The 13,752-nt window shown below is 44.8% G+C and overlaps 1 protein-coding gene across 1 annotated transcript in view; it reads left to right on the top strand.

The window, feature by feature from the left end:
• Positions 1 to 8,404, top strand: part of SARNP (SAP domain containing ribonucleoprotein) — a 52,284-nt gene extending 43,880 nt beyond the window's left edge. Inside the window, exons 10-11 of the mRNA XM_056120047.1 lie at positions 5,691 to 5,780; positions 8,100 to 8,404. Coding sequence (XP_055976022.1) covers positions 5,691 to 5,780; positions 8,100 to 8,141 — 132 coding nt within the window. The 3' untranslated portion in view covers positions 8,142 to 8,404. The remainder of the gene's footprint in view (positions 1 to 5,690; positions 5,781 to 8,099) is intronic.
• The last annotated feature ends 5,348 nt before the right edge of the window (positions 8,405 to 13,752 follow it).

Here is a 13,752-nt window from a genome sequence, read left to right on the forward strand (position 1 = left end):
GAGTAAAAGAATGGTGAAAGTGAAGTATGTGGCACAGTCTGAATGTTCATCCAGTGCCAGTATTGAGTTAGTGAGGACAGATTTCTGTCTCTGGTCTTGGATGTATGTTAATGTTCAGAAGGTTTGCATTTAGGAAAAAAAGATACTCCGATTCAAACACTACTCTGAGGATGATTGGGGGAAAAAAGGATTGGCTAGTGGTTGAGGGTGTGCAGGGAAGTGGGGGAGGGCTAAGAAGGGAAAGGTTTGCAAATGCAGATGACACTGAGCTCGAGGGGTCATTGCTGCCTCCAGATGCACAACCCCATTTGTGCACTTGAGCATGGCCTGGGGGAGTATTGGCCTGATGAATGCAGACGGGGATGCGTTTTGATTGAGGTAATTTCCCTCAGATGGGGTCTCACCATCCCATGAATCAAATCCTGTCAGCAAGGAGCTAAAGATGGAGTGAAGTTTATTGTATGCTTGTTTCCATGCGACACCGTCACGCTAGAAGGGTCAAGTGAGAGAGATCATTAGAACTGTGTTGATTTACTGGGCCTGTTGTGCGCTTTCCCTGCAGGGCAAGGAATAAGAGGCTTTCGGAGGAGCTATGAGGGGTGCTGGGTAGGGAGGGAAGGACAAGCATGCACAAATTAAATAAAATTGAATAAAGTCTCTGAGGGTGAGGGGTGTGGGTCAGGCTATTTGTAGAGGGTAAGAGGTGGGGGGAGTGGTATTGTTTCTCTTCCCCCTGGAGCCTCTGGTAGATTTGGAGCAGATGCTCTGCCTGGATCTCTAGGAGAGGCCCTGGCAATCTAAGTAAAGAAGGAAATTCATGGGAAAATTTCAGGTACTAGCCTTGATGGCCACAGAGGCATACCAACCATCCCCTGTTGTTCCTTATTCCCTTATTCTTTCTTTGAGCTGCAAAGGAAGTACAGCGAATTTAATTTAGAAGTCAGGTTTCCTTCCCCCTTGTTTGACATCTTTGCAAATAGAGAACTAGAGAAAAGACGACTCAAGGCAAATGGACATAGACTTTATAATAAGATTTGGAAAGGAGTAGTCCTTTGGTTTGAACTGACAGAATCACTGGGGTTTTTAGGTGGCATCTCACTGTCTGTAATTGGAACTTAAGGTTTGAATGGGAAAAAGGAAGAATAGTGGTCAGGAGATCTGACTTAGTACAAGGGTTAAGCATTTGTCTTGCATGTGACCCACCCTGGTTTGATCCCTGGTACCACATATGGTATCATAAGTACCATCAGAAGTGATTCTGGACACAGAGCTAAGAACAGGGGCCAGAAAAATAGTACAGTAGGCAGGGCTCTTGCCTTGCACATGACCAACCCATGTTTTATCCTTGGTAGCCCATATGGTCCCCTGAGCCCTGTCAGAAGTTGTCTCTGAGCACAGCACCAGGAGTAAACCCTGAACCACCCCCAAATGTGGCCCAAGCCCTGCCACCCCTGAAGAAATGGATCATGGTTAAATCAAATCTTACCTCCTCCGTCGGAGAGTATATCATCCCCTGAAATTTTCTGCTTGGCCTTGAGATTGGGCAAAATGGCATTATTTTATCCAAAATACTCTAGAGGTTCACTGTCTTTTTTCCCCCACTGGGGAACTTCTTCTAGGGGTTCACAGAGCCACCACATTTGGTACTGGGGATCAAACTTAGCACTTGCAAGATACCTTCTCTTACCACTTTAGCTTTATCTCTGGTCCCTTTCATTCTGATTTACTCATCTAGATCATTTTGTTGCATGCATGTTAGTTGTGGTAAACAAAACACTTCCTAATGTCTGGTAACAAAAAACCTAGAGATGCCTGTGTTCATTGGTAAGCCTCTTAAAACTTTTGTTGGGGGTGGGGCTATGTGGGTGGTTGAACCATTCCTGGGGATTCTCAGTGGGTGTTCCTGGCTCTCCAGTCAGGAGTGGTCCTTGCCTTTGCTTCGGGATCATATGCAGTACTGGGGATTGAAACTAGATCAGCCACATTCAAGACAAGCATCTTACCCACTTTTCTATCTCTCTGACCCCAACTTAATTCTTGTATTATAGTTCAACAGATGAAATAGTCAAAATTGGAAACATTGAACTTAAAAAAAAAAAAACAGCAACAACACTTTAGTTGGGGCCAGAGTGATAGTACAGCAGGTAGGGCACTTTCTTCACACGCAACTTACCTGGGGCATCCTGGATGGTTTTCCGACCACCTACAGGGTGTCTTCTGAGTGCAATCAGGAGTAACCTCTGAGCATCGTCAGATGTAGCCCAAAAAAAACCCAAAATTTAAAATTTTTTTTAAAAAAACTAAATTAGTGGTTGGAAAGAACTCAGTGGACTGAGTGTTTACTTTGCATACCAAAGTCCCTAGTTTGAGGTGGGCATCACATCACCTTGGCTGGGCCAGGAGCAACCCTGAGCACCAGGTTGGGCACATACTTTGCATGTGCTCAGGTTCAATCCCTGATACTACATTGTACCAAGCACAACCAGGAGTGATCCCCAAACACTGCACCTGGTGTTGCCACTCAGCAAAAAATCTAAAATAATATAAAGTCTTCAAAAATTAACTTAAACTCTCCAGGCCAATGATGAGGGTAGAATATATGTATGAATTGGAAATGTTCTTGAAATATATGATAGGATTGGAGGAAGGTGCTTGTGTAGGTAGATTGTGCGTTGGTTTGGTACCTCACACTGACTATGGCCCTTGAACACTGCCAGGAGTACTCCCTATCCCTGCAAAAGAAGTAAATACATACAAGAATAAGATCTTTTTCTGGATGTGCTGCATTCTAGAAAACTGTTCTTGCACTGGGCAGGGGGAAATGCTTATGGGGCCTACCTAATTCAGTTTTCCGTTTGCTCCCTGCCTCCCGTGTTTAAGACATTGTGTTTGGGGTTTTTTTTAATTGGTTTTTTTTGGGGGGGGGTCACAACCGGCGATGCACAGGGATTACTCCTGGCTCTGCACTCAGGAGGCAGTGCTCGGAGGACCATATGGGATGCCAGGAATTGAACCCAGATTGGCCACGTGCAAGGCAAACGCCTTACCCACTGTACTATTGCTCTGACTCCAAGGCATTGTTTTACAGTGCTACTTATAGTAGTTCACTGCATAGAATCCTCACCATACACACCGCCTGTGTCAACTTCTGTCCACCAATGTCCCATGATCCCATCCCATCCATCCCCTCTTTTTTTTTTTTGTCTGTTTTGTTTTGGGGCCACACCTGGTGGTGTTCAGGAGACCATGTGATGCCAGTGATCTAGTGTAACCCAGGATTCCTGCCTGCAGAGAGTATGTTCTATTGAAGTCTCCTATCCCAGTTCTTTTTTTTTTTCTTGTTTGTTTTAGTTTTACTTTATGTAGTAGGAATTGAACCCAAGGCCTTGTACATATATGACAAAGCATGTGTTATCCCACTGAGCTGCATGTCAGCTAAGCAACCCACCTGATTTGGTTTGATTGCCTTTACCTTATTCATTGGTTTTGGGCCATCTTGGATGCCAGGGATGGAACCCAATTGGCCACATGAAAGGCAAATAGTGCCCTGCCCTCTGTACTATTGCTCCAATCCTTATTGAGCTATATTTTTCCTGGAACCCACCTGATTTTATATGCTTACACTAGACTTTGGATAGCTAGTGTCTGGGTATGAGGGGAAGATATACAAGACAAAATAATTGTTAAAAGTGGGATACAGGGATGGAGAGATAGTACAGTGGGTAGGGTGCATGTGACCAACCATGGTTTTGTCCCCGGCACCCTATATGGTCCCCTGAGCCTCACTAGGTGTGGCCCAAAACCGAACAAAAAGTAGGTTAATTAAGATTAGAGAAATGGTACATTGGTAAGGCACTTGCTTTGCACAGCACCAACCCAGGTTTAATCCCCAGCACCCCATGGCGGGTGTGGTCCAAAAACCAAAAGAAGAAATTATTACAGCCCTTTCTTTGATGCATCTTATTTCAGGATCAGTTCAGGGGGGCCAGAGAAATAGTCTAGCAAGGCGAGCACTTGCCTTGCATGTGGCCAGCCAGGTTTTGATTTCCAGCATCCCATATGGTGGCCTGGTTGCAGAGCCAAAAGTAACCTCTGAGCACCACCAGGTATGACTCTAAAACAAACCCAAAAAATTAATAAATAATTTTTAATAATCAATTCAGGACCCAGAGCAGTAGTACAGCAGGTAGGGTGCTTGCCTTGCATGTGGCTGACCTGGGCTCAATTCCTGGCATCCCATATGGTCCCCCAAGCACTACCAGGAGTTATTCTCAAGCACTGCTGGGTGTGGCTAAAAAAAGCCAAAAAAAAAAATTCAGTTCAGGGCCTGGAGAGAGCAAACTCAAAGGGCTAATGTGTATGCTTTGGATGCGGGAGGCCCAGGTTTCATCCCCAGCTTCACATAGTCTCTGAGCACTGCCCCGAGGGACCTCAAGCAATGTGTCAGTAGTAGTCCCAGAGTAGTGTTGAGTGTAGCCACATAAATGAACTACAAACAAATCAGACTTCCTTGAAATTATTCAGAGCATTCATTATAATTTTGCTTAGTGTTCATGTTCAATGCTCTACTTCCCTTGGCAATAGAATAAGCATCATTCAACAAATTATGCCTCCAGTCAACCTGCTTCCTATAGGTGTTTTTTTTTGGGGGGGGGGGGGGTAGGGCTCACCTGACTGCGGTCAGGGCTTACTCCTGGTGCTGCACTCAGGGATCCCTCCTGGCAAGGAGTTGAGGACCACATAGGATGCCGGGGATCAAATCTAGGTTGGCCATATGCAAGGCAAACACCCTACCTGCTCCAACATCACTTTGGCCCCTATAGGTGCCTTTTGTGTTTCATTTTTAAGTGAAGCCTGTTTTCCACACATCTGAACTACAAAAAATATTTTTTTAAGTGCAATTTTTTTTTTTTATTGTTCTTACTGTTTTCTCCCAGCCCTTAGCCCCTGTTGTGGTGGTTATAATGACCTTGGTCACAGTTAGTTGTGCTCGTGCTTACTGGTCTCACTGCTCACCAGGGGTCTCACACTTTTTGGTTGCAGTGCTCTCTGGAGATCAGGAGATCACACACTTTGTTGTGGCACTGGTGGTCACAAATGTCAGTGGTGGAGGTCACTCTGGTCAAATGAGCCATGCAGGCTCGTTCTTGATATTGTTTGGTTTTACTTTGGGGTTTGGGGCTTTATCTGGAGGTTCTGGGAGATATTACTAGCTTGGTGCTCAGGGGACCATATGGTACTGGAGACCACAGCCAGGCCTCAAGCATGCAAAGCATGAGCTTTCTTCTTTGAGCTATTCCCCCTCCTCCCTTATTGTTTTTTGTATGTTTGTTTGTTTATTCTTAGATCTGTTGAGGTTCTATTAAAATTAAGATCTGTTAGCTTAGGAACAAAAATGCTAGTTATTCAGCTTTCTATCTGTTGTGGGGATGGAGGAAGAGGAGTTTAGGTCTCATTTGTCAGAGCTTACTTCTGTCCCTGCGCTCCAGGGTCACTGGGGATACTCAGGGAACCAGATGTGCTGCTGGGACTTAAACCTGGGTCAGCCGCATACAAAAGCAAATGCCTTAATCTCTGTACTATCTCTGTGCACACGTTTGTGTGTGTGTGTGCAATAAGATGTGATTTCATTGCAATTTACTTTGCAAATTACCTTCCTTGTTTCAACCAATTTCTTTATCCCTGAACAGTCTGAAGATGATGAGAAGCTGAAAAAGAGGAAGGAGAGATTTGGGATTGTCACAAGTTCTGCTGGAACCGGAACTACAGAAGATACAGAGGTAAGATACCCCATAGTGCTTAGTAGAACCCTTGAAGGGGATTAAGGGTGAAAAAGCTCAATTGGAAAAATACTTATTTCTTTCACTTATTTTTCTTCGTCCCTTATGTTGTGATGATTGGAGATCTCACACATTTAGTCATGGTGCAACAGAAATCATATGCACGGTTTGGCAGCAGGGATTGCCATGCAGTACCTCCAAGAGTTCAGTCAACCTATGTAACAGTCAACAGCAGTGCTGGGGATTAAACTAGGGGTGTCTTGTCTTGGAAGGCAGACAGATCACTGTGCCATATGTCTGGGCCTAAGCCTAAGCAAAGGCTTCTTTGGAGGGGGTAGGGGCACACCCAGCAGTGCTCAGGACTTACTCCTGGCTCTGCTCAGGGATTGACTGCGGTTTGGCTGCATGCAAGGCAACTGCCTTAGGGGCAGTACTATTTTCTCAAGCCCCCTGCTTGCTTTTTAAGCGCAAATGACAAAATATTTGTCCTTTGAATTTTTGTTTGTTTACTTACTTGCCAAGATCAGCTTGAAATAAACTTTGACTTGTCTTAAATCTAGTTACTGTTACTCCCCCTTTGCCAAGAAAGTTATTATTAAACACCAGATATGCTTATGAAGTTGGTACAGTTGACCTTTCAAAGATGAGGCTTGGGGCTGGAGCAATAGCACACCGGGTAGGGCATTTGCCTTGCATGTGGCCGACCCCGGTTCGATTCCCAGCGTCCCATATGGTCACCTGAGCACTGCCAGGGGTAATTCCTGAGTGCAGAGCCAGGAGTAACCCCGTGCATCGCCAGGTGTGACCCAAAAAGCCAAAAAAAAAAAAGATGAGGCTTTTGGGGCCAGAGAGATAGCTCAGTGGGCTGAGCATGGGCAAAGGCTTTTTTGCATGTAAGAGGCTTGGGTTTGATCCTCAGCACCACGTCTCTCCCTCTCTCCCCCCAGTGCATCACTTTTGTGAGGAGTTTGGTAGAAAGGAATGATGGCTTTGGAGGTATATATTAGGGAGTATAACGGAGTTCACTTGAACCGGATGCTTTTCCTTTAGTGCCAGACTTGTGTAAATCGTATAGGTAGAATAGACTTGCTTACAAACACTTCGCTTTCCCCACCCCCACCCCACCAAATTCAAGAAATTTTATTTAAGAGAAAGGAAAAGAAGGCAGAGAAGCGCGCGGTTTACTGGAGGCCTTAGGGCAGATTTCCACGCTTGGATTTGGGGTTTGTAGATTGCTTTTTTCTTTCCTTTTTTGGTTTTGCTGCTATATCCTGGCAATGCTGAGGGTTCACTTCCAGTAGTACAGAGGAACTCCGTGATGCCAGGGTTTGAACCCAGGCCTCCTGTCTGCTCCAGTCAGCTTTTCTATTTAAGAGTTCCTTTGTGAATGGAGCAATTGGGGGTGGGGGGTGGAAGTGGGGAGTAGTTCCCCTTTTTTGCTGCAGGGCAGTGACTAGAGTGAAAATGTAGGATTTGGTACTGTTTTGTAAATCACTCCCAGAACAAAACTGTTCATGCTTTTATACCCTATTCCAGTGCTGTCTATGGTCTCATATTTAAAAGATCTATGTTGGGGCCTTCCCTCACCCAACTTGTATTCTGTTGACGTTGGAAATTGATTTACCTTTTGGGGGTTTGGAGAGCTAAGGACTTACTTACTGTTGCTTGGAACTAGATTGTCCAGAAGGGCAACAGCTCACCTACTCCCTGCATGGCTTTGCTCAACCCTTTTTCCTTGCAGGTCTTCCTTCTTCACATTGGTTGGAAAACATTCTCAACGGGTTTTTTTTTCCTGTTGTTCCTTTGTTTTTGTTGGGGGGAGGGGCTTGGGCCATACCTGGTTATGGTTAGGGCTTATTTCCGGCTCTGCACTGAGGGATCACTCCCTGGCAGGCTCAAGGGACCGTATGGGATGTTGGGGATCAAACCCAAGGTAGTTGGCTGCATGTAAGGCAAACTCCCCTGCCCGCTGTATTACCCCTTCGGGCCCAGAGCATACTCTACCTATTAAGAGCCGTTCATTGTTTTAAGACTGAGAGAACCTCTCCTTCAGAAGTCTTTCTGTTTTTACCACTCTACTCCTCCTCTTTCCTTCCTGTCCTTTCCTCACCCTCCTTCTCCACCAAACCTCCCTATCCCTGATGGAATTAACTGGAGAGATTCAGAAATGAAATCTCTGGCCTGCCAAGCTTGAGCTTGGGCTTTCCCTCTTCCTTGGACCTTGTGACTATCTGTGTGAGTTTGGACTGAGGCAGCCAAAAACCTAGGCCAGTGTTGTCTTAACAATCTAAATGTTTTCTTGTTGCATCTTTCTTACAGGCAAAGAAGAGGAAAAGAGCAGAGCGCTTTGGAATTGCCTGATGAAAAGCTTTTGCTTTCTGTTCTCCAGTGGTTTCCGGCTCTCTGATTCTTCTTGATCACATGTGTATCTCAATGCACAGTCATGTGCCTAGGTCTTGTCTCGCAATAAGGGAGCATGTACCCCAGGTGCATCTGTGAACTTAGGCAGCCATTTGACTTACTGCTGTTTCAACTTTCAGTTTGTTGTGTGGTTTGTTTTTTTGTTTTTTGTTTTTTTTTCTTACTATTATTTTGCTTGTTAATAAAAAAATTTTTAAAGGATAGCACTTTTTGTTTTATTAGGTATTTCTTTGAGTTTTTAGAACCAGATTAGACCACATAAGAAGAAATTCAGGGATAGCAAATTCTCTATAATGCCTTTTAAAAGGCATTTTTGAAAAAGAGGACAAGGAAAAGGATTGAATCTGTCCCTTTAAGCCTGTTTAGTCCTTTCTCTCATATTCACAAGAATCCTTTTTCCTTTTATCCTCCAAGAGAAGACCAAGTTTTATCCAGAATCTTTGCCTCAGCAAATTGGCATGATCAATTGGAATAAAATAGAGAGAACACTGTTTTAGGATATGCAAAGGATATAGAGCCAAGAACTAATAATTTGTATTTCTCTATTATGGGCTAATTATGAATTGTTTTTGTTGGATAAAATGGATTCCAGACATACTCTGTTTGGGGGGAGTGATCTGATAACGATACTGTGTTGTTTCAGAGGTGCCACTGTGTAGGACCCTTGTAGTTACATAGTTCAAGAAAGAAGTGGAAGATACCCCTCAAAGTTAGAGGGAAGATTCAAAGCATGAGAAAATGTCGATCATTAAGTATTGCTACCTAATCATTGAGAACCTAAGTAGTGGTACTGGACCTTTTCTAAATTGGGTCACTCTGGTTATTGTTGACGCAGCAGTGTGCCCTGAAAGTTGATTCTCTGGCCCACAGTACAGTGCTTGGAGGCCACCACTGCCACCCAGCGGTGTTTGGGGGACCGTACACTGCTGGGGATTGAACTCAGGTCTTCGAACATGCCAGGCATGTGCTCTGCCGCTTGAGATTTATCCTTAGCCTTCTGCTAGGCTTCAGCTTTCTAATCAAGCCCCGCATTTTATTGGTCTTCTTCTATTGAAGAAGTATAGTATTGTCATTTCAAAAGATTGTTTTTTATTTTGGGACCTCACACCTGGCAGTTCTAGAGTGGCTTTTCCCAGCTTTGTGGCCAAGAGTTGCTCCTCAGGGTGGGAGAGAGGGTGCTACAGGTCTGAGACTTGCTAGTTTGGGATGTGTTGATATAGAGGGTTTTCTTCTTTCTGTCTTGTTTTTTATTTTGAGGCCACGCCCAGCAGTGCTCAGGATTTACTCTTTGACTGTTCTGAGGGATCACTCCTGGCAGGTCTCAAGGGACTAGAGTGCTGGGGATCGAACCCAGTCAGCTGTGTACAAGGCAAGCACCCTACCCACATCTCTCCAGCCCCAGGTTGTTTTGGTTTTTTCCTCTCTTAATCTTTATTTCTGCATGTCTGCATATGGTTTTTTGGTTTGGTTTTGATTTTTCTTTTTTTTGGAAGTCTGATACTTTACCTGAAGATCATAATCTGGAGGCTAGAGCAATAGCACGGTGGGTAGGGCTCTTTCTGAATGCAGAGCCAGCATTGCTGGTAGGGCAAAAAGAACCAAAACAAAAAGATCACAGTCTGATCTGTATTATTATTTTCATTAAAAAGGGACTTTGGGGGCCAGAGTAGTAGTACTGCAGGTAGGGCCTTTGCCTGGCACACGGCTGACCTGGATTTGATCTCAGTATCCCAGATAGTCCCTGAAGCATCACTAGGAGTGTGCCCTGATATCCACTGGATGTGTCCCAAAAAACAAATAAAATGTGATTTTGTGGTAAATAAATGGCACGATCTCCCTTCCTAATAGGAGTCACTTTCCACAAAGTTTCTTTGGTTGTGGTAGGCTAGAGAATTAATTTTAAGTACTTTAGAATCTAAAAATTTTGCCTTGTGAATTTTGCCCCATTCTGAGACAGGAGAAATGATCAGAAATACCCTATCATAAGCAATATTATAAATCACAGTGCCCAAAACTAAAAATAAGTAAATAAAATAGAACTGTAGTGGTAAATTATTTTAAAAGAGTAAAAGTAAAAACTTATTTAATTTTTCTTTCTCTCGCTTTTGACCTCATTATGCTTCCTTTTTATTTCAGGTCCCGATTAGAGGCTAACTTTTCACAATAGAATCTGTGTCTTCATTTGAAAACAAGTGGACCAAGGAGAGATGATAAGATTGGCTACCAAAAGAGAAGGGGGAAAGAATAGAACAGAATATAAAAGAATAGTATAGAAAGAATAGAACAGAATAGAATTGAGTCCTACCTAGGTTTTTCAGGTATCTTCTTCACTTGACTTTTCTTTCTATCTTGAGAAAGATTTGCAGCCTGCCCACAGTCCCGTGCAGAATGTTCTCTATTGGGTCGGGGGACCCACACCCAGCAATGCTCGGGGGTTACTCCTGGCTCTGCACTCAGGAATTAATTCTAGCAGTATGTGGGGGACCCTATGAGAGGCTGGAGATTGAATCCAGGTTGGCGGCCTGCAAGTCAAGAGCCCTTCTTCTAGCCCTGATTATTCCTTTCACTCACTTTCCTGTAACTGTTTGAGTCAGCTTCTCAATTAGTGTGGACTTTTTTGCTAATCCTTTCCATCCCGTTATTCAGGTGTTTGGAGCAAGAATAGTTCATGATACCTATGTCTTCCTGCTAACGTCCTCAAGCTGTAAGCCCCTTGGACGTGTGGCGGGCAGCTTGCAGTTCTGCCTGGATTTAGTTACACCTTCGTCCTATCGTCCAGTGTCCCGAGTGTAGCTGGCTCCAGACTTCCCTGTCCTGAAGCTGTGACATTCTCTGCATGCCTGAGCATTCTTAATGAGAAAGTCTATAAAAGATGTGGAGGGAACTCGCTTCCTCAGCTATAAATCTGCACCTTTTTATGGTTCTCTAGGATTGTTCTTTCTTTTCTCCATCATCACTATAAACTGCCCTTTCCCCCACCCAGTTCCTGGAAACTACTATACCCACGGTGGTAAGTCTCTAAGAGGGAAGACGTGACTAAGATCCGGACTTGGTGTTGAGTACTGTCTGATTTCATATGAAATACAGACGAGGGGGTTAAGGAAATTACAGAAGGGATTTACATAAATAAGGGAGAAAGCTTTTTCCTTATTGTCTTTAATGAGGGCCTCTGATACACAGTGTGACTCACCTCTGACTAAACGTTACTTGCCCCTCGCATGCTTCACATGTCCACACACATCTTGTTTGTCCTTCCAAAGGGATTGAATAGTAACAGGTTTCACGCTTTGCCGAGTCCAGGCAGCTCCGCCTTTAGTTCACTATTTCCTTTAGAGCACTATTAATAGGATAGATTTGAATGAGGTATTGTGTGGCAATTACTTAGGTATAATTCTTGGTCATACTACACTGGGTCTGAGAATCAGAGCAGATTAATTATGTAATCATTTTTCTTTTTAAGTGGGAGGAATTGGGTCATACTCGGTCACCCAATTCCTCCTGCCTCCTTGATTCTGGGGACTACGCCCAGCATGCTGTTCTAGGGCCACTCCTGATACCGTGCAGTGCTGGGGATCAAACTCTTGAGCTATACATGCAACGCTTTCTCTCCAGCCCTCTAAGCTGTCTCCCCTGCCTTTTATCTTTGACTTTTTCTATACTACCAATAGCGATCCTGTTCTTTAAGATTGTCTATGGGCTGGAGCGATAGCACAGCGGGTAGGGCATTTGCCTTGCACGCGGCTGGCCCGGGTTCGATCCCCAGCATCCCATATGGTCCCCTGAGCATCGCCAGGAGTAATTCCTGAGTGCAGAGCCAGGAGCAACCCCTGTGCATTGCCGGGTGTGACCCAAAAAGCAAAAAAAAAAAGATTGTCCTGAGTGATGCGGTAGTACTGCGGTTTAGGGCTCTTACCCTGTACATGGCCATCCCGTGTCCAATCCGTGGCATTCCATATGGTCCCCCAGGCATAACCAGGAACACAGAGCCAGGAGTAAGCCCTAAATATTGCCCAGTGTGGTTCACACACAAAAAGATTGTCCTGAGAATTGTTTTATTGTGTACTTAGAATATGTAGTCTGTATTGTAATCTTTTAGAAAATATTCACTCTTTATTTTACTAGGAGATTTACATTGGAAATACTTTCTCCCTAGTAGGTGACAGTTAGGGGATTTGAGTTCATTCGTCGTCTCATCATATGTGCATGCGGAGATTCAGAGCTGCATATGGAGATTCAGAGAGACGTGAAGGAGACCCCGTTTTTCTCTCACTCGAAGTGATCTGGGACATTGATTCCCTGCCTCTGACTCACTCACTGCACACAACAGAGGTGTAAATGCCATTCCTTACTGGTTCTTAGCATGGGACCCTTGATCCAAAATACAAGAGTAGGGGGCTGGGGTGATAGCACAGTGGGTAGGGCATTTGCCTTGCATGCGGCCAACCCGGGTTCGATTCCCAGCGTCTCATATCGTCCCCAAGCACCACCAGGAGTGATTCCTGAGTGCATGAGCCAGGAGTAACCCCTGTGCATTGCCGGGTGTGACCCAAAAAGAAAAAAAAATACATACACACACATATATATATATATATATATATATGAGTATTGGGTCGCTACTCATACATTGGGATTGGAGGGTACTTGAGGATAAAGGGGGAAAGGGCTTGATTTATCTTGGGGCTGGAGGTAAAACAGTGGGCAGAGCACTTGTCTTGCGCTGTTCGTCTCAAGCATCCCATATGGCCCCCCGAGCACTGCCAGGAGTGACCTCTTGAGTGCAGAGCCAGGTAGTAAGCTCTGCACTCCTGGGTATAGCTGGTGTGGCCCCCCAAAATAAAAATAAAAGTCATCTTGTAGCCTCTTAAGGGTATCCTCTCAAGGCAAGAAGTACAGAAGAGAGTATTTCTAGCCAGGCTTAAAGCTAGGGGTAGATGTGAGTAAAAGTTTCTTTGGGGTAACAGTCTTATACTAAGTTCCTCCCTACATGAGGAGATCCTTTTCCTTTCTCCTCTACTTTCCAATAAACTTTTCTGTGTATTGGGGGGAACGTTTCCTTGAGGGGCTGGAGAGATAGTACAGTGGGTAGGGGGCTTGCCTTGCACTCGCAGCCAACCCAGGTTTGATCCCTGTCATCCCATATGGCTCCCTGAGCCCCGCCAGGAGTAATTCTAAGCAAGCCTGGTTCGTGAGTTCCGTTCCTCTGCCAAAAATAGTTCGTCGAGGGGTGAAGGTAGAGGGGGAAACAAAAGTACCTTAGTCCAGGAATACTGCGGTTAAGGTGCCTGCCTTGGGGCTGGAGAGATAGTACAGTGCGTAGGGCACAAGCCTTGCATGCAGCCAACCCGAGTTCAGTCCCCAGCACCCAATATGATTCCCCAGTCCCTGCCAGGAGTGATCCCTGAGTCCAGAGCCAAGAGTAAGCCCTGAGCACAAATAGGCGTGGCCCTAAAAAATGGTGTGTGGGGGGAGGCGCATTTGCCTTGCATGTGGGCAATTCTGTGGCACATGTCCAATCCATCACTACCAGGTATGGTGTGGCCCAAGGAAAAAA

This window comes from Sorex fumeus, unplaced genomic scaffold, assembly GCF_029834395.1.
Source record: "Sorex fumeus unplaced genomic scaffold, SorFum_2.1 ptg000042l, whole genome shotgun sequence".
NCBI classification, from domain to species: domain Eukaryota; kingdom Metazoa; phylum Chordata; class Mammalia; order Eulipotyphla; family Soricidae; genus Sorex; species Sorex fumeus.